Raw genomic sequence first — 20,767 nt, forward strand, 5'->3', positions numbered from 1 at the left:
GCATTCCTGACCCTTGGGACTCCCTCCCTGAAGACAGGTGAGTCTCTAGAAGGACAAGGAYGTTGCTTGGGAGCCTTTTCGCACTCCAACTCTGTACTTCAGTTGCTAGCATTATTGTCACAGGCAAAGCCACTTGTCATGGAAGTGCAGAGCACACCGTGAGTTACTGTCACCTACCTTTTCCCCTGGGGTCACTGAGATTCTCCAGACACAGTGGGAATAGGAGGGGTAACCATTTGGAAAGCCAGGGGCTGAGAAATTCCCTGTTGTGTCCTGCAAAGTCTCTCCACAAGCTGCAAAAGAAATAAAAAAGGCAGCAGCAAGGAGTTACCTTTTGAAGGGCATGGGGGTCTATTAAACTCTAAGGATGCTCATTCAGTCCTGCCTGGCTGTGGTCAAAGGTGCCATTTACCACCTGAGACCTCACCAAAAGGGATGATATGATATTTACCAGGGTTACCAGGTAGAAGTTAATCAGTACAAGCACAGAGAAACAGCCTCTAAAAAAAGGCACACCTCCTTCCCCCCTCCTTTCTCGTGTCAGCACATTTAGGTTTTAACCGTTATGGAATATCTTATCCATCAATCAAACATAGAATAATAACCCCTCCACAACCCCAAGATTGTTGCCGGTGAAATTGTTTTCTCTTTATTATAAGCTGCTCAATAAAGTTCTCCTTAGTTAACATACGCAATTGGTTTTTTTTTTTTTTTTTTTTTGGTTAAAACACTGTAACGGAAGCAAGGCAAGCTCTCTTGTGCCTAGGCTCTGGCTATCTTGCATCCACCCTGCCGTCCCACTGCGCAGAGTAAAATGTGAGCACTGCAGTCCCCGCTCTCCACCTTGCCTTTTCCTGTGGCCAGCTGCAGTCCATGAAAGGTAAAACCCAGAATGACTTTTGGGAAGCAAATGAGATGCACAAGCACATGTTTCTTTAGGGAATGGCAGCTTCCAACACCTGTGAAAGCAGTGACTACTGTAGTTCCTGTTCCCTGAGCCAGGAGGACTGAGCTGGAAACGGAACAAGTGTGTACATGTGCAGAGCAGCTGACTGGCTAGATCAGGAGATCCCACATATCAAAGCTCCCATCTCCTTCAGAACGCTCACTAGACACATGCAAATACCCATCCCATAGAGCAGGGATTTTGGCTCCCTTGCTTTCCAGTTGATTTTTTAATTTCATAAACCACTGATGCTATAAAGCTGCTCATGACCTGCAACTTGGTTTCCTCAGTGACAGGAAGGCAGCCCGTAAAAATCCCTCATTAAGCAGCAGTGCTTTGAAAGATCTGACAAGACTGAACATCTGGCTCCCTTTCTCATGGAAATGCCAGTGGATGCTCCTCTGCCTGATGCTATCACACACTCATTAATTTTTCAGCCATGGTCACATTTAGATGAGCAGGTCGGAAGTTGGAGGTGAAAAGAGACCAGTCCCATTCAAGAAGTTTAATATCCTCCAAAATGAAAGAGTGAGTCATCTAGGCCAGAAATTCTTAATTTCCCTGAAGTACTTTGACCCACAGCTTGACAGGTCAGACAAAATGAACAATAGGTAGACACACAAAAAGCGGTTTTGCTCAACCAAATGGCTCCTAGGGGTGCTCTGGAAGGTTGAGTCACTACTAGAAAAGAGTTGCACATATTTCAAGGCACAGATTAGACTCTGGCAAAGTGATTCCTAGGAAAGGCAAAGGTATTTAAAAATTGCTAGAAAGAAGTAACACTGAACAAAATAGGTAGGAAAATGTATGTACCTGACCTAGAGTTGTGAAGTAAAAAATGAGAGTTGAAAACCTGCGTGCTGCTCCTTCCTTCTCAAAGGAAGTTTTGAGCCCTGAGATCTGCCCCATATCATTATGCAACTATAGAGAAGCATTGCACAGGAGGGTGTACTATCTGCAGAAACAGGCCAGCTCCAGCCTCTTCCAATACATTCATCAGGTAACGATTTCTGTTTTCTTCACATCGGCATAGAGAGGTGTTAGTAATGGCAGAGAGGGATTTTAGAGACTATAACCATCAAATCATCAACCATGCAGCCACATGAAATCTAGCATTTACCACTATGCAGTAGAAGGCATCTCATCTTCCAAATAGTCCTTCAGCAAATCTCTTCTGGCTTCACCTGGCTTGGCACTAGCTTTTACCCAGCAGGTATAAGCTTTGGGGAATTAAGAGCAATTTAAAACAGCAGGGTTTTAGAATGAAAAAGCTAAGTCAGCCCTAACTATTGCAGCCACAAAAGCTCCAGTCTAATGACTTTTGAGAGCCCTGTCTCTTACATTAAAATACAAGAGTCATTCTGGTAAGTCCCAATGCACGCTGCAACTCGTCTTCTAGCACGCTAGCTGTCTTGCAAGGTGATTCCTAGGTGGGGACTCTCTTTCAGAAAAAGGAAACTATCTGCCATTCTACTTCTGGAATACATTGCTGTGCTTTATCTATAAAGTCAAGTTTGACCCCTGAGCAAAGTTTCCTCAATCAAAGGTTTCATTCAAACATCGCTTTGAACAAATAACTAATGTTCCTTGGTCTTGAACACCTAAGCTTTACATTTGAAAAAGTTCTGTAATTGCTTCTTCAAAAACTACAGATTCAAATAACAGCTGCAAATATCCAAGTCACTAACTATACTGCACACAAATATTAAATATATTGCACTCTCATCAAAYGCAGTCTGTACATAAATGTTCAAGGAAACCAAAACGTCAAAAATGAATAATAGATATTGAAAAACATGATTTACAAGGCTTAGAGTTCTGATCGTTCTGCTCTCAARGGTTCTGAACTGTCTCTGTTATAGCTTTGTGGTACAAACAAGGAGTAGAACAATTCTACTGTGCAAGTAGAAAATTTTCAAAACTCACAAGAGTCCTCACTGTAAAGAAAGTTGCTTTTGTAGCTCTGATCAGCATTGGCTTTTAAGCTCACCTTAAAGAATCTGCAGCTTTAGTGGAATATTTCCAGGTAAGTGAATGGAAAGTCTGATTGGATTAACTCTGACTCAAAGATCTTGTATAAGACATTTTTTTTTTTTTTTTTTTTGGATAGCCAAATGTCTCAATCCCTAAACAAATCTGAGAGAGAATTTTCCAAGAGACAGATCCTTCATGACGCCAAATAAGGCAGACTTCAATGAAAATGAAGTTTGTTTCAGAAAATTACAAGTAATTAAAATGAAAACTTTTTAGGACTTTAACATCTAAGAAATTTATACTGCTATAAGCTAAAGCAGAGAATCCTAAACATTACAGATCCTGAAGTGCTGCTCATCCTCAGAACTTATCCTGAACCATTATGAAACTGTCTGACCTGTAGCTGGGTACCCAGAAAGGTATTTGCACACCAGCTGTGGACATTTTCCACAGYCTTGTGAATGATTCAAAGACTGGTGTCCACTAACTACTGAGTTAAAATTTGACTCTCTCTGTTCTGGTAAAATCCATCTCTCCTTCCTATTTTCTCCCTGTCTCTCTGTGCTTATTCCGAGTAGATTGAACCTTTGTCCAGTTTAGGAAATGATGATGCAGGAAAGGTTTAAGATAAATTAAAGCCACTCTCAGCTGGACCAATATACTGGCCAGACCACCTGATTTAGCTAAACCATTGGGCCATGACTGCATAAATCTCTCTCTCTCTTTCTTTTTAATTATTATTCTCTGTAAAACATTAGTAAAAGAGCGAAGTCATTCTGCAAAATCAGCAAAACTTTCTCATTCTCTCATCCATCTTACCATGGATATTCTACCACAAGCCCACAAGCAAAACTGGAGCAAAGCCTGTTAAACTTTCTCCCTCCCAGCATCACATCTTCCCCGCTATCTCCCTTCTTGATTGCTGCAGTCCACACCACAGTTYCCAAACTGGGTGCCATCTTCACTTAACTTTTTTATTTACAATCTCACATTCAAACTGTCTTTAAATCTGGCAGATTCCTTATGTGAAATCCGCCTTTTTTTTTTTAAACCTATTGCACAAGCTTTCCCAGTACCTCCATTTTAATGGGATGTTTTTGTTTTGATGGGTAAATTTAGTCTTTTCCCAATCATATATGTGACCCCAAATCTTTTTACAAACCTTTGCAAACTCTAGATAGGGAAGGAATCAGATTAAGAGTCTTTAGTAAGTCACATACTCTTCTTTTAAAGCTCTTCCTAATCTATCACTCCTTCAGCAGTAGAAAAGGGGATGCAACTCTGAACAGCCAAACAYACCAGCTTCCAGCTCCTGGTTGTCTAACAAATCAGCATCTTTGAGCTTTCTTCARTGTTACCTCCCAAGCCTCAGCAGAGCACATAATAACCATTCAGAGACACCTCATGATCTCCCTAAGGGGAGATCTCCCTTGGGAAAATGCCTATAGAAATAACTCAAGAGAAGTGTGATGGCTGGTGTGCAAAGACTCCCTCACGACTGTCATCCTTCTGGCCCTTTGCTAACTCCTCATCACCASCCTATCCATGGTCTCGTGTCATTTCCATGCCCTGTAAACAGAGCCTACACCCCTATTTTGGATAGTGTATTTGTACAAAAACGACACCAAAATATAAGTCTTGTCCTAACTCCTCTCCTCAGACTATTCTACAGTTGCTCTTACTAGGTTTCACTAGAGACTTAAGACAACTTAAGCCCCAAAAMAAACAGGAATGCAGGCCAAGTACTATTAGGAGACACRTTAGGCAAATTCATTTCTTCCATCRCTCCACCTTGAAGCACTTAATAGTCTGTTTCTTGAGTCATTTCATCAAAGGCATCATTAAGATGCTCCAGAACTTCAGTGCCTTCCAGATAAATCATGTGTCTAGGATAAAGCTGGAGCCACCTTCACAAGCCATATTTACCTGGGCATTTGTACAACTTCCTTGCCTGAGCGATGTCCCCCTGACTCAGGCGAATACGCTGACCAATAGTTGGCCGGACCCCRTTATCATCACGACGGGGTAGGATGGTGTCGAGGAAAACCCCTCTAAAGGGAAGAACAGAGACAAAGAGCAGAGAAATATGATGCACAGAGAGTCATCCTGGTGAAAGATGGACCTCCCACACCATCCCCCCTGACCATGTACCCCATGATGACATGCAGCCTGTGATAACCATATGTCTTGAGGAACCCATCTCTCTATAGTAGATAGCTTCCAAATACACAGGCAAATCTGTCAAGCCRGTAAGTTTTGCTCTAGTTCTGCGAGGACTCATGTCTCTTTTTCAGCATAGACACATTCCTTTCAATAAACCAGAAAAAGCAAAAATATATACCTGCAGAAGATTCATGGCACATCTCGCTCAGCAGGAGAGCTGACTGGACACTTAGGTCAAATGCCCATAGGTAAAGGGGAGTTTGTTCATCAGATGATAAGGCTGGTCTGGCAGTTTCCACAGACAAGAGAAAAAGAACCAGCACTCTACCTTTGTTCTGCATGATTTTCCAGTCTGTCTCTGCCTTTCTTGTGCTACTTTTTCTTCCATGTGGCCCCTAATACTTGGGAGTTTTCTGCTGCACTTCCGATCTCACTCTAGTAAAGGATTTAAGCTTAGGTCTCRAAATAAAATGCAAAGTCAGTGCATCCAAGTGCAAGAGTTCGCATGTAAAAGAGACCCAAAGGCAGCATTAAGACCAGAGAGCTAAAGCAGGTGGATGGGATCAGAAAACAGAACTCCAGGTTGTGAAAAACTGTGCTCTTGCAGCCAGGCTGTCAAGTCCCCAGGAATCATTTCACCCCACCTACACACCACAGAATTATCTTGTGTTTCCTTATCACCTACCAGGTATATCTTCTTCTACAAGGATGTGCCTGAGGTTGGGACAGTGAAATTTCTGGTCTCATTTTTTTCCACTGACTGAATTGTGTACACCCCTCATAAGCTTTGCTAAACAAGGTCCCTGCTATGCCAAGTACAGTTTCTCTCATTTTATAAGCAAAGAAACTGAGAAGAAAGGAGAGTTTTTCTGGCTGAAATCATAGGTCTCACAAGAACTGTGCTGCCCACCCAATCACCATTCTCTAAGCAACATAGATGATGATGCATTTTTATAGACCAGACCTATTCTTGAACAAGAGACCTCATCTCTCCTCCCAGAGGTAGGAATCCTGGATGTTCCATTTTCCTGCCATCCAGGGCCAGGCAGAGCATSTATCATCTGCCTAGTGCAGTGGTAAGTCAAGCACAACAACCCACTGATGCCACCAGCTAAGAACAACTGGTTTTGAGCAGAGATGCTCTCAGGAATCATTTGCACTTTAACTATGAATACATAAAATGCTGTGCAAACATTATGAAATTATTAACTGATCTTGAGCTGATCACTCAGAGTCTCATCTGAGGGCAATGGAGGCAGGTGCTCTAAACACTACTCAGGGAAGCAGATATTCAAGGTAGTCTGAGCACTCAACTTCAGGTAGCTGCCTTTTGGCCCAGCTCTGCATTTGGATTCCCATCTGTAGGAGGCTGTAAGTGTAACTGTGTGTGTATGCAATCTTGCACAGGATTGAGTGCTGTGTTGTGAACATACCAAGAAGATGCCCGTTGCCCTGTAGGCAGTGCCTTCTGCATCCTCAGTCAAACAGCCTTGTGGAAAAGCAGAGTAATGTAACTCCAGGGTGTGCTGCCATGCTTAATAACAAGGGAGATATTGGATTAAGGTAAGCCAACTATTTCCTTTGGGCTTCTCATTTGTTTAAAGTTTTCTTTTTGTCAAACTTCCATCTGTGGTTCTTGACAAAGCTTAAAGGATTTGTTTTATGAGATAATATTCAGCTTAATTTGTTGCTATGTGTGTAAAGAAATGCACTGCAAAATATAAGGCTTTAGCCACGCTATGAACAAAGGCAATGTTCTGGTATAGATAAGAACAGAAGTTCTCATGGTGAAAGCTCCTTACTACCACCACCATTACAGTCCTCTATACCATACTCTTCCTCCCACTGGCTGTAGATGCTAAAGAGAAAAATGTTTTTCTCCAAGTTGAAGACTAGAACAATTYCAATACAATTTTCAAAAGAACCACTGGAAGCAACTTCCATTGCTAGGACACAATGTGTCTTGGAAAAACTTTCCCCTTCTGTCCTGGGCAAAAAGTTTAGAATAAAAATAGCCTAGGGTGTACACCAGTATTTGGCCATGGCAAATACCATATGATCTGCCATCAACAATATTCACTGGGAATAACAAGGAACAAGGTTGTGYTGAGTGATACATTGGAGCTGCTTGAAGACAACGAGTCACAAACAGCTCTGGAGCCGCTCGTGCCAGATGATTCATAATTCCTCCATCTTCCCCTCACTCACAACCTGGCAGCCAGAGGGCAAGGAAGCAAAGTTATTAGCACGAACAAGGCAAGCAGTAAACAAGGCTATACACCCTACATACTCTGCTCTTTTTTGTCTAATACAGTGTAGTTTAATAGGGAGTTAGTAGGCCACCAGCCCAAGGGTTTAGACTTTTCATTCATCTGGCAGAGATACAGAGGTGCACAGAACAAGGGGAAAGATAGCCAGCTGCTGGGAGGATGTTGTCAGTGGATACATCTGCACAATGGTCAACCAAGGCTGGGACACAGACTGCTGAAGCCGAGTTCACTCTGATCTCAGGGGAACACAATCATATGAATACAAAGCTGAAATAATAATCTCTTTAAAAACTACACCTGTGCACCATTTCGGAAGGGAATAAACCAGAGACTCTGTGCATACTTCATGCATACCTCCACAAATGGTGTGGCTGCATGAAAACCTACTAGGTAGAACAAGGTCAATAATACAGGGAGGTATCTGAAACGCATGTATGAAAAATGGCAGAGGATTCACAACAGGAATCACTCTGGCCACAACTAAGACAAAGACACATCTAGTGAGAAGTGGAACAGYTCTCTTGCCATTCAGAACAGCACCAGATGACACCCTTGGGGTGGATGCGATCAGGGAATCCAAATCAGAACGGGGGGAGAGACAGGGGCACAGGAGGCACTTATATATCCTGGAAGGGTTTCAGTGCACCAGCACATATTCTTGAAAASAGTGCCAATCTCTGCAACTCCAGTGGGTCTGGTCCAAAACTACAGCATAAGCAAGGGCTAGATAACCCACTGAAATAGGCTGTGGTCTCCAGACAGGGATGGTGCTTTAGCACTCCAGGTCTACAGTGCCAGCCTGTTGGGAAGAGGTGACATCCGCTTTGCCATCACTGCCCCATACCAGTCTTGGCAGAGAATCAGCTGGCCAGGCTTAGTGCTGACTAGCAAGCAGTTCCCAAAGCCAAGTTACCTGAGGAAACTCATTTCATGGCTGGATTCTCTGATGTTACCCRAGCTACAAATCGTACTGGTGGGGTGCTCATATCATCCTTTTCCTGTGTAGATTTTCCGGTGTCTGCCAATGGATTAACTCACTTGCTGCAGCCCTTCTGTTAGCAGGGTTAATCAGAAGCTGTCTCCCACACCTGACCACTAATTACCACGAAACTCACAGGAACTTACTGTCTTCAAGAGTTCCATGTCTCTGCCAGTTTGGGTCGCAATCGGCCAGCTCAGGTACAGGTGGGAAAGATCTGCACGCACATTTGCCAATTTACATTCATGCAGACCGGTCACCTTCATCTCCTTCCCTTAGGGAAACAGACCAAGACATGTCTCGACAAATAAGTCTGTTCCCAGTGGTGCTTATTTACAGTGAAAGCGCAGTCAGCCCACAGAGGCACTTAGCGCTCAGTTCATTTACTGCACAAAGACTGCTGCTAGGGTGAGGGTGGGTCACAGATACAAAAGGCTTAAAGAAAACAGATTTTAAAATCCTATTAAGCATCAATTTAAATGTAGAAAACCCCTTGCCATTTTTATCCCTTTTTGGCCTAGCAGTGCTCTGAAGAACTCTGTTTTTCAAGCGAGACAGACTCAAAGGCATTTGCAATATAAATGGAGGTAATAACTTAATCCTGCTTTTGTGCACAGCAATTCCATCCATTAGAGTCCAGCAAATGCTGGAAGGTCCCAACAGATGCCCCAAGGGAAGAAAAATTGTCTGTTTTGGGTATCCAATCTAAACATATCTCTGAAGGCTGCAAAGCAACCTTGCCTGTACAGCACCACCTCTTTCTGCCAGGGCAACCAGAACTCCTAATAATTTTTCCCTAGCTGATGTGAACAGAAACAAAAAACAACAGGCTTTGCGCCCCCATACAACTGCATGCAGGGGGGAGGGAGGAAGAAGGAGAGAGAGGAGAAAATGAAAGCAACCCTAAACCCATGTTTAATTTGGGCAGCAAAAAAAGTTTCCCAGAATGTACATATCTATAGCATGTAGTGACAAAAGCTCTTAGGAGGGAGCAGCACTGGGATTTATAGGTGAGCTTTCAGAAAATGCAGCAAGACAGAGCTGGTCATCCAGTAAATCACATCCCAAATCTGGGACTTATATATGTTCATTCACCTCTCTAAATGTGCCCATCAAGTGAAGCTCTCTCCTCATAAAATGGCTCCAGCTAAGTTCCAGCTGAAGGACTTAGATGGGAGTCAAGGGCATACAGCCCACATAAAGAAGCCAGTCAACTAGTACAGCAACAGGACTGAAAACTTCTTCAAGAAGAATCCAATCACAGAGGATCACAAGGCTCAGACACTGTGATTTAGAGCTCATGAACAGATGGTTAAAAACAAAGAAACAAAAGTACAAAAGCAACAAGCAAGAATCCTTAAGATCATCACTTAAACTAGAGTTTAAAGTCTCACTGGCAGAGTTGCTGGGGACTCTGAAGGCAATATTTGAAGAATGAGCTGGACAACCAAGATACTAAAAGTTTACTTTAATATTACTCCCTTTTGCAAGTAGGCAGATATACACACACATACCTGCTGTCTGGGAAGGAGCAGGGCATACTAACATGGCTTTGGAAGGTCCCTAGGTCCTATAAGAGAAATGTGGAGACATCTCACTTCACCAACCTTGCTTCTGCAAATATTTTCCAGGCTCTGCAATGCATTAGAACTCAGTGCAACTGCCATATGCCTCTGCAATAGTCCACAGGTCTCCTTTTAGGTTTCACATACCATACGGAGCCAACCACAACTGCTGGAAGTAGCTCTAAGGAGATGTGACCTGGGATTCTTACCTTGAGAACGTGTTCCTAGCATAGTGCATGATGCTGTCAAAGTCATAGGTCTCTCCCAGAGAGTTCACTTCTCCAGCTTCCATCTTTAAGAAATTGTATTCCTGACCTGTGATATAAGACACAATTAAAGGAGGAAAAAAACTCTCTCTCAAAAGAGGAAAACCTGGTGTGAAAGGGCTATGTTCCTACCTTCCCAAACTTYCATCTGCACATCCAAATCTCTATTCACCCAACTACTTTGGCTCTAGCAATATTTTTTCTTTTTCATATTAGATCACAGACRGGAAAATTTCCAGCCACCCAAAAACAGGTGGAATAAGCTCAGGCGCTATTTTACCTTGCTGTATGTTCTCTCTGATGATTGTGACATGTTGGTCCCTGTCAGGCCGTGTGTGCTCATGCCAGAAACCAACCACATGACCCAGCTCGTGAGCAACAATACCAAACTTGTCACAGTTCTTTCCAATGGATATGGCCTGAGGGCCCCCTCCTCGGCGACCCACRTATGAACAGCATCTGAAAAATAAAAAATGCAGCATATGAGAAAATGAGATTAAGCCTAAGGCATAAGAACTAGGGATTTTAACTGCAATGGKCTGGGAGAAGTCAAAAAGTGCATACCTTACATCCTTTCAAAAATATCTATGGATATATACACACACGAAAGTGTGCACATATGTATGTGTGCATGTGTGTATAAGTTYGTGTATATAAGAAGTGCATATATACATTTAAGTGTTATGCCCACAAAAGAACCTGGAAAGACATGGCATCCTCTTCTGAGCTCAGACTGAATCCTTGTAAAAGTGAGCAGAGGTGTCTCAGTATCAGATCCTCCACATGACTCTTAGCTTAGTCTGACCAGAAGTGGGTCTATAACGCCACTTATSAACGACAGGAATATTTGCAACACAGCTAGCTAGGAGGATGTGTGTGTATCACTTACCCACATGTTCTGTATGTGAATACAATGAAACTCTCTTCATCAGTTCTCTCCACAAACGTCACACAGGTGTGCTTCTCCCAGTGCCTCATAGCTTGCTTAAAGATCGCTCTTTGGGTTCCTGAAAAAGAAACCCAGGGAGAGCAAACAGGGAATGCCTGGCTTTCAGGAAGATCTCTATTGGACTATATCTGGAGAGAGGAACAGTCAAACCCTCCAGCAATTGATCCTGTGTCTGAAGACTATCTGGGGCCTACTTCCTAGCGCAGAGTTCATTCTGGTAGAGTTGCTGGGTGCCCTGATTTGTGCTCCAGTTACTCAATGTAGTGCCACATTTGTCTTATACTACAGCTTAACATGTTCACATGGTTTTCAAGGAGAAGGAATCTCATGTCAGTGAGATTATACATGCACTCCTCCAAGCTAAGGATAAACTATTGCCAGATAGTTTATCTTTGATATTAGAAGCAAAAACTACAGAGCAGCTGGAGAGAGTGGTCTCATGGTCATGTTAGAAGGTGCTCAGAGTCATTGCTGCTCTGTGCTTGACCCAAAGGACAGCTCAGGACTTTAACAGACACCTGAAAAGTAGGGGATTATGCCAGGCTCACATCAGCAAGAAGACTTCGTGACTTTGCCTGCTCACGGAGCAGGCTGTCTGCAGTGCTCACTCAGCAGGAAGAGTAGCCCTACAGACAGCCCTACAGACAGGAAAGTGATGTCCTGGTACGGTACATGGCTCCAGGAAGCCATTCTCTGTCCACCTTTCCAATATACCCTTTGGCACACAGAGGGCAGCAGAGCAAGCTACCACACTGAAGACGACTAGAGAGGGAGAAGAGGCCAAAATTAGACACTGGGAATACAGAAAGGAGCTCCAGGGAGTAAGCAGGGGTAAAATACCAAGGTGAATGCAAGAGAAAAACTGTGCTATAACAAGAGATGCTTCTCACATGGTCACCCCAAACGATGAGATGATGTTACACAATCTGGACCAGGCAGGGCTGTGGAGCACACATAATAACAGAGCAGACTCTCTCATCAGACCCTGAGGAATAACGCTGTTCTGTGACAAATGCCCAGGAGAGATGTGGCTGGCAGATTGCTCACTGTGCTGTGAGGTTGCTCTCTGTTTGTACAAAGTGTATGGACCCTTCAACTGGGGTTTCATAGACTCCTGGCAGTGCTGCAGGTCACAGAACGAGACAGCGCCTGAGTGAATATGCTAAAGAGATCTTGAAGATCACTGGCATGGAAAGCAGAAGCAGGGAAGAAAACCCACTCTAAAGGGATGGTTCCCAAACTACCTCTTACTGCTGGGACAAAGCACATCACAGCCTAACATATATCTCAGGGAATAAGGTTTGCTCTAAGTGACAGACAGTGGCTATCTGAGGAAGATAGGAAAGAGGAAGGAACCAGCTCCAGCAAGCACAGAACATTTCTCATCCATTACCAACCCACAATGGGGAACCATTCAGCTAGAAAGAGGTAAACTCGGAGCACATTGGCTGTCTGGTCTGCAAGAAAGACTTGCAAGAGATCCAGTCCTCCCACAAATATTTTAGCTTGGGCAGTGTCCAGGAGGTGCCCCAAAGGGATCCAGCTCCCTATTCATCCCCTTCGTATGCCTAGAGGAGACTGAAATTTAGTGCCCAGAAAACAGCAGATCAGGAAGCAGAGTGCACAGGGAAAGATCCCTGAATGGTAATTCAGAAAGCAATCCAGAACACTTTTGCTCCTGCTCTTCTTGCAGTAGAGAGGATCCCTTCTGTAAACACAGGGTGTGAACACAGTTTGCAGGTGTTGATCCATGAAGCAACACAATATTGCTTGAACTCCAAGAGAAGCACCATCTCTCCTTACACTTCAGGCTTGGGCTTCCAGAGTGCACAGTTCCTCATGCAACCATCCTATCTCAAGACAGAGGCCTACAAAGATCTGAGTCAAGTGTGGGAAAACTCTGTTCCTGAGATCTCCCACACATCTGAGACACTCCCGCGAGCCACAAATAGGGAGCAATGTCTTCACTACTGACCAGTGAAATTTCCTCCGATCACATAGGGGATGACCCCCCCTGGCCAGATCCTCTCAGCCCTGGATGTGGTTGCCCTGCGTACTCTGGGAGAGGAGTGTGTATCCATCCCAGACTCATCATTATACTCCTCCTTCTTCGGTCTCCGCACAAGCGTTGCATTCTGCCTGCCGTCTGCAAGACAGAGTGGCAAGACTGTTTAAATCCTCTTTGGCTCCACGTGCAGCCCTCGGGTAATAACCTGGAGCCTCGGAGAAAGCAAAACAGAACAAGGCAAGATGTTAATCTGAACCAGAAAACACAGCCAGATCTATGAGTGAGTTGTTAAGGTCTTGGAGACAGATAATCTGTCCCAGGGCAAATTGGCACTTCTTGTCTTTAAGTCCCCCTTCGCCCTGGGTCAAACCTTCTCTGTCAGCAAGGTGAAGATGGACAGCCTCTCTGTCTCTATTCACCTATTGTCTCAAAGAGCAACTTTATAGTCAGGAACACATTATTTAAGTAAGGAGAACGGGAGATGGGAGGTTGAACAACCCCAGTCTTCACTGTGATGTATACTTTCAACCCACCCAGCTCATTTAGACTTGGAGAGTTTTATCCTGCCAGGGCTAGTTTCACAAGGGGCAGAGTAACCCATCTGAGCCAGCACTGGAAGCAGAGGGCAAGCCCCTTAAAYTGAAACCTACACTGAAGGCTGAGAAGCATTTTGTGTTAAGTGCTTGTTTTCACATGTCATCTCTCAGGCAGCTTGCAATCATCTGCATATCAGACAATTTCTGCTGGAGGTGGAAGGTTCAGGGTGGAAAACTGAGACATTCCATACTCTCTTCTTACATGAAGAGGTATGACCACTGGCAGTGGTTCCTCAGRGCCAGCAGGCCTCTCTGAAACTGCAAGATGAGGGCTCTAAGCTCTATTTGCAGTGTTGTGACTCACACGGAAATCAGAGCAAGGCTGGCTACAGCTTTGCTTCCTCAGCTGGGGACATGGACTGGACTTTTAAAGCTCAGTTATAAAAAAAGTCYCACTGAATCCTTCCTCCTGAGATCAGAGATGGTGCCGAGAGCCTCCTCTCCCATTCATCCCTCCCACAGAAGCACACACAAGCAAACTACTACTGGCAAGGCTGAGAGAACCAAAACAATGGGAAGGAAATTAAGGCAGCCTATAGAGGGATGGAAGGAATGAACTTTAAACCTTCACTCCTGCTTCATCAGATCCAGCCCTTCCAGCTGGAGCCCTCACTCTGAGCTGCAAGACCAGCTGCAGGACAAAACCTGGAATTTGCCTTTTGTTCCATGTTGTCCTGAGGAGTTTCTCAGCAAAGCCATGTGTGCCTGGCATTTCAGAAGCTGCCTCATCCCCACAGCAGCTGCCAGATCCTGCAGTCCARTGCCCTGATGTTGAGGAGGCACCACAAGGAAATATGAACTACCCTCACCCTCTTTGCACAATGCTATCCCACAGGTACCACTGCAGCATCAAATGGCCACRGCTGGAAGGAGAGGGAGGCTTTTGAGAGAGAGGTGGCCTTGTGGATATCTGTCTCTACATTCTACTCCTGTGACTGCTGAAAAGCCTTGTGAATTTATGGACAGACAGCTCCTGTCAGTAAAGCTGCTTAAGGAATCCTCTGCCCTGGGCTCTTCTACTCCAGCACCTGCTGAAGTAGGAGTACTGCACAGGAGACCCCACATCCACACTTGTGCACCATGAACACTTGCATCCCTCACTGCAATACACCTTCTTCGACAAGTTCTCAGCAGTAATTCCAGAACATCTCAATGTCTCTTTGTGCTAAGGTTTTCTATCTCTACAGCTTATATTTGCAGCAGGCTCTCAGAAAGGCCTGATGYTTCCTTGAATCAGCAGCAGAACTAAGGGAAAGCAGGTAGCAGCWGCAACATTGCCAGGGGACACAAAAATCTGGGTGGAATGTTCTAAAAAAGACTTCACTTTATCTCTCTAAAAAATTGACCGGTACTAGTGCTAAGTCTGGAACAACTGTGATCCTTCCTAGAACCCTTCTTCTGTGCTGAGGAGCACCAACCTTGGAGGTTCCCACACACCAGCTGTGAGCAGGATACTCCTTACAGCACCYACAGCCCAGGCAGCACCCTGGATCTGGGACATGCTGTGTAACACTCCTTGCTGCCATTTGAAATTTACTCAAGGGTCTCTCAGGCCCATCTGGCCAGCAGGCATTGCCCAGCTTTATTCCAGACAGCAGCACCATCTCTAAGSAGAAGCAAGCAGAGAGAAGCACTAACACAGTTTTGCAAAGAGGAGCATCCTCCTCAACCACTCCTGCCCACCGCTAGCAGGGCTGAGGCAGYGGAGCAGGTCAGAGGATATGAGCAGTTCGAGTGAGAGACCAGAGCACTGGGCTGTGAACCCAGCAGTCGCAAGCACAAATGTCCCCACATGTRCTGATGTGCTGTGCAGTCTCTCTGCCTCAGTACCTCTCTCCATAACAGGGAATAAAACAGTCTCTCCTGTACACAAGGGCYGTAAATGCCTTGCACAGAGCAGAGACACCCCGTTAAAATGTCCATACAATTGTAGGCCTGGGTGGATCCTATAAGCAACTCCTCACCTACATGGGTAGGAGGAAGCAACTGCTGAACTCAGCACGGGTGCTAGCCCTCTTACATAGAAATAGGACCTTAAATTGACTCAGCTGAAACATCTCCAGACAGAAGGGGCCACAGAGCATTATAATCTCTGCTTTAGAACAAAATGTTATTGCTGTCCCAGCGACACCCACAGGTAAGCTATACAAGGAAAAGAGACCCTTGCAGAGAGTCCACCAAGAGCTGGGCTGGTCTCCAGAGYATGGAGACACACACACAGGACAAAACATTCTTTTACAAGGGATAAAAGAGTAAATAAAAGATACCCAAAGGTCTGGGTGGGGTACCACATTACCCTTTTTAACTGCTTTGATAGGATCCATRGCAGTGATGTTCTCACTTGGCACAAAAGACTGCTCTCCCAGACCTCCTGCAAAGGAAGAAGAGCAGAAACTCAGAGTGAGAAGGCTGGCAGAGCTCTGTTAGGGGAAGGACAGTGGCTTTCAGTTACGCTGATTGTGGGGCTGCTACCCACAGAAACTGCCTGCTGCCTTTGCACAGAGAGCAGGAACCGAGYCTGATAAAACTGGGCTCTTCCTAGATTTCTTCTTTGCCTACAGTTGCACCTCACAACTCGCATTATTGCCCACGGCTTTCATTTCCCCGCACACTGAATAAGCAGAAAGTCTCTTCTAGGGAAGGCTACTTCCACTGATACTGAGGATAAGAGCTATACAAGCAGGGTGGCAGCATTTATAAGTACCCCTATTAAATCTCAAGTCAAAAAGGCACAGTCAAGACAATGAATCATGTACATTCAGAACAAGATACTCAAGTCACATCAAGTCATATGCATCTGGCCTGAATTCAGCTTCATCTGAAAATAAAGTCYTTCTCTGTGCTGCTAACACCCACTGGCTATCAGAGCAGGAAGAACTGTACAGTTAGATCCTGGGTATTTCTTGTGCTTCACCCTGTGCCAGCTCTCCAGCACAGAGAAGTCCCAGCCTTGGCTGGGGAAGTGGCTTCCTCCAGCTCAGATACCAAAACAGAACTAATTGATCCCACTCAGGGCTTCTCCCTGGCTGGCTTTCCTATTTCCACCAGGGAAAATGCGACTCAYGATGTTCCAGTGATAGGCAAGATACCAACCCAAGTTGGGGGAGGAGGATTTAGCTGCTTGATATCATAGTTATTTAACACTGAAACAGCAGCAGCGCCATGGTACCTTGGTACCAGTCCAGTGCCTAATGCCTCGCTTTCCTCCTGGCAGCATGGGACAGCAGAGCTTTTCTGTGTTCGTACARATGCTCTGCAGCTTGTGTGCAGAAAGCAATGGCACTAGGTTACGTCCTGCACATGAAGGCCCTGTACACCCAACATCCTCCACTGTAAGATCAAGGATCTCTGGGGGAGATCCTAGCTCATCAGAAAGATCACATCACAGGGGAATGGAGAGAGATTCCTGTTAGCAGCCCATTCASTGTATGTTTAGCAGGAAAGGGAATCTCCAGTGTAAGGTCCAGTCTGTGTGCTCCAAAGGTATTCCAACATCTTTGGATGCCTCCAGCCTGTGTGCAAAAGAAGAGATTTGAATTTGCAAATCCAGCACGTAGATATTCTGGTAGCTGCAAATCTTTATAGTTTAAACCAGGATACTGCAAGGAAGGAGTTTAGGATGCTGCACACTGATGCACTCAGTGTACATGCATCAGCCCCCTGTTACACTAGTTATCTGACATAAATCTAATCTTCCAGGATGCATTTAAAAGTTTCTGGGATAGCTTTCAGGTTCTGGCTGTCTATCAAGCAGGCTGACAAACAATCATAGAGTCTCCTGATGTGAATACTATATAGTTCCAGCAGCTGCTAAATGCTAGGAAAGAGRGAGCAGTAAGAGATAACACAGCAGCAAGAAAACCTTCCAGAGAGACAAGGGAAGAAAAATGTAGCAAAAGGGACAGAAAAAAATGAGAACAGGGAAGAGAGAGGTACAAAGATCCTCTACAGCTGTCTGTATTCCAAATTTCTTAGCTCTCCCATTCTGCCAGGTCCAGCTTGGAAACGTCCCAGAAGCCACAGAGCATCTATAGGAACACAAAAGGACTATGCACTGAACCACTGATCAGCCAACAGTCTCAACACTGAAAACCAAGCCAGCACCTTGTCAGTAGAAAAGCCCTCCACGGTAAACGTAACAGGAGACAAAACTCAACAACAGGGTGTGGGATGAGAGAGCAAGACACATAAGACAGCAAGATGTATAACACAAATAAAACATGCTTTGGGACTACATCCACAGCCTTAAGAAGGCAGTTGTGACACCATCACTCCCTACCCAAAAGTCTGATTTTACAGGTCCCTGTGAGCAGAAAGGAGGCTGAATGGGTTGATCTCTGAGGAGTTATTATAAAGAGCAAGTCTGTACAATCTTGGTAGTAAGGGAAAGCAGGAAGCGCATGATCTACCACTGTATGCAGAGGGAGATACTGTTAGTCACATAGGAGTGCTGGGCACTGKGTGAACACTTCAGGAGAGATGTTCCACTCTTAAGAGCACTGGACATCTCAGAGGACTTGAAACCGTCTTGCTTTGCCAGCTGGAAAGCTCCCCTTTTCCCTGGGTCTGGCTTCTCTTTGCAAAGTCTTCCCTAGCCTCTCCAAGGTGGCAAAGAGGGGACTGAGGAGAAAAGGTATGAGGGAAAAAGGTACATCCCTGAAATGGTGGAGGGCAGGGAGGATGGTGTCAAACTTCCCCTCTCTACCCTTATAATACAAAAACTAACTAGAATACCAGTAAGGAAGTGATGGAAAACAACAATAAAATAAACCAGAAGAGAATTAAATACCCAAGACCTTCAGCTGACTATAGGTTAAAGCTTCCTGGTCCAAGAGATGCATTAAATCAGGAAATTGTCTCCCAAAGGAAGTGCCATAATTTAACAGAGCTAGACTGGACAAAAGCCACTAGATGTGTGAACAGRAACAAGCCTGATTCAACAAGATGGATTGCTCTGAACTCCATTACTCTTCTCCAGCCCCAGTATCCCATCCTAAAATTTCCCTTTGTTTTCTTTCATTCTCAGTCCTTGTGACTTCCTTAAGCTCAAGTTCAACCGAAGTTGCTGTTCTCACTTAAATATTACAGTCCAAGAACTCTCCTTCCTCCCAAAGTCTGCTAGTCTTCACAGAACATCCCATTCCACGTAAAGGAAATCCCAATCAGCCATTCGCTATCMGTTATTAAGGTACGTGGTCTTTGCTGCATCAAAGAATAATTCCGTTTTTCTAAATAAATAYAGCTTGCTTCCAGTCACAAACAGATTGCTTCTTAATTGCACTTGGGAGGTGAATTATATGGTGAATTAAGAAAAAAGAACAACTCTGCTTTTAGTGAATTGTTCGCCTAGAAGGGGACTGTATGGGATTGAATTGCAAATGACGGCAGCAGCGCGAGGTCGGCCCCTTCTCGCGCACCCCGGCTGCTGACCCCGGCCGTGCTGCGGGGCCATTTGCACAGGCTGCTTTTCCACGCCGCGAGCACATTCTTTCCCAGCGGTCAGCGCAAGCCCGGGTTTCTTATGCAAAGGAGATGTTTGAATAAAGCAGTGTGACTAATGAAATCTACAACATCTTTGCATATTTTGTCTCTTTGTAGCCCAGGAAAAGGGGGAGCATTATACAAAAGGCAGATAGCAGTATGCAGATGTACCGGATATTTTCAACCTTTACTAATCCTGCTAGTACACACAGGGAACACCCACCCCCTTCTCTCCCACAAGGGTTTTTTTTTGATTCATCCATGAGAATTTTGGAAGATCCTGTTCTGATGCACTTCATTTTTTAGTCTTTGCCTTAGGCATCCTAGTCTTTAGGCCTAGGCATCCTAAAGATTAAAGCAACTTGACAGACATCTAAGTCATCTCTCCCCATTCTTTCCAAAAGAAGAATAATGCATGATTCTAGCATCACAAAGACAGGTAAGTGAAGTGCTTTTATCAATAATAACCAATAAACTAGGTGGCTAAAAAAGGCACCTTGCATTTGGAACCAGCTACACGTAGATTCTAACAATATTCAGGTCATCTGGTCGCTTCTACAGAGCACTGAGCTGTACCTTTCTGCTGGGCTACCCTGTTAGACCCAAGACCAAAGCGAATTACAGTTGCTACTTCTCCAACGCATGGCATACTCACTTAGGTATTTAGGCCTATAATCATTAAAAACACTCAGCAGGAAAGTGAATGTTTCCAACTTGACACAACAAATTGGGAAGCCAATGTAGCCATAAGAAGGCAGCTTCAATGCACAGATGTTTTCTATAAAGAAGTGAGCAAAGCAGAACAGAYTTGTCTATTGTTAAAATATACCCAATAATTAACAAACCCTTCAAAATCACTTTGACCTTCAGCACTTCCTACCTGTTGCTGTTCCACACCAGCCTTTTATTCCAGACTGATTTTTTAAGATTTACTGTTCTCTCACAACCAGGGATGACACAGGAAGCACTGTGCAGGGAGCTCGACTAGATCTCCTAGGATCCTTCCACTCCTGCATTTCTATGATACCGTCCTGTTTAGGAATTTGTAGTGTTTAACAGCTACAACAACAGCAGGGCATTGCTAGACAACTTAAACTTCTGAGTTCAGGCTGACAGGGAAGGCAGAAAAGATTCTTCACCAAGTCAAGGTTTGTGTAATGTCCTCACGAGTGCACACTCGCACTGCTCGTTTTGCTGTTCTCCACAGCTCAGCACTGCCAAGGGAGTTTGACTAACCAAAAGATATTTTCAATAGCTTAAATGTACCATAAATCTGGGTTAAATCCACCATGCTTTCAGCCCTGGCTGGAGAACAGGTGTCTGAATTATCTGCAGAAACTACAGAGGGAGCCTGGGGTGATGTGTAAGGGCCCAGTGAAGCAGAGAGCTCTGTTTCTGGTGGAAACCAAGAAGTTTCTCCCTCTCTTCCAGCAGAGGAAAATCAAACCCCAGTTTTGTTAGTTGAATGTCCAAGTGGCTCAGCTCAAACTGAAAGAAAAGGTAGCAGATTAAGAGAGAGGGAAAATGCATTAAATAGGCTAAAAGGCAGAACAAAATTGTACTGGCTGCA

The 20,767-nt window shown here is 44.6% G+C and overlaps 1 protein-coding gene across 1 annotated transcript in view; it reads right to left on the reverse strand.

The window, feature by feature from the left end:
* The window catches only part of TLL2 (tolloid like 2), an 84,179-nt gene that overhangs the window by 22,444 nt on the left and 40,968 nt on the right, over positions 1-20,767 (reverse strand). The window contains exons 3-9 of the mRNA XM_026050367.1: positions 16,013-16,087; positions 13,088-13,258; positions 11,053-11,170; positions 10,444-10,622; positions 10,107-10,212; positions 4,847-4,971; positions 178-293 (exon numbers count right to left, since the gene is read on the reverse strand). Of these exons, the coding sequence (XP_025906152.1) occupies positions 178-293; positions 4,847-4,971; positions 10,107-10,212; positions 10,444-10,622; positions 11,053-11,170; positions 13,088-13,258; positions 16,013-16,087 (890 nt within the window). The remainder of the gene's footprint in view (positions 1-177; positions 294-4,846; positions 4,972-10,106; positions 10,213-10,443; positions 10,623-11,052; positions 11,171-13,087; positions 13,259-16,012; positions 16,088-20,767) is intronic.

Source organism: Nothoprocta perdicaria, unplaced genomic scaffold, assembly GCF_003342845.1.
Source record: "Nothoprocta perdicaria isolate Ctin4 unplaced genomic scaffold, notPer1 scaffold_110, whole genome shotgun sequence".
NCBI lineage: Eukaryota > Metazoa > Chordata > Aves > Tinamiformes > Tinamidae > Nothoprocta > Nothoprocta perdicaria.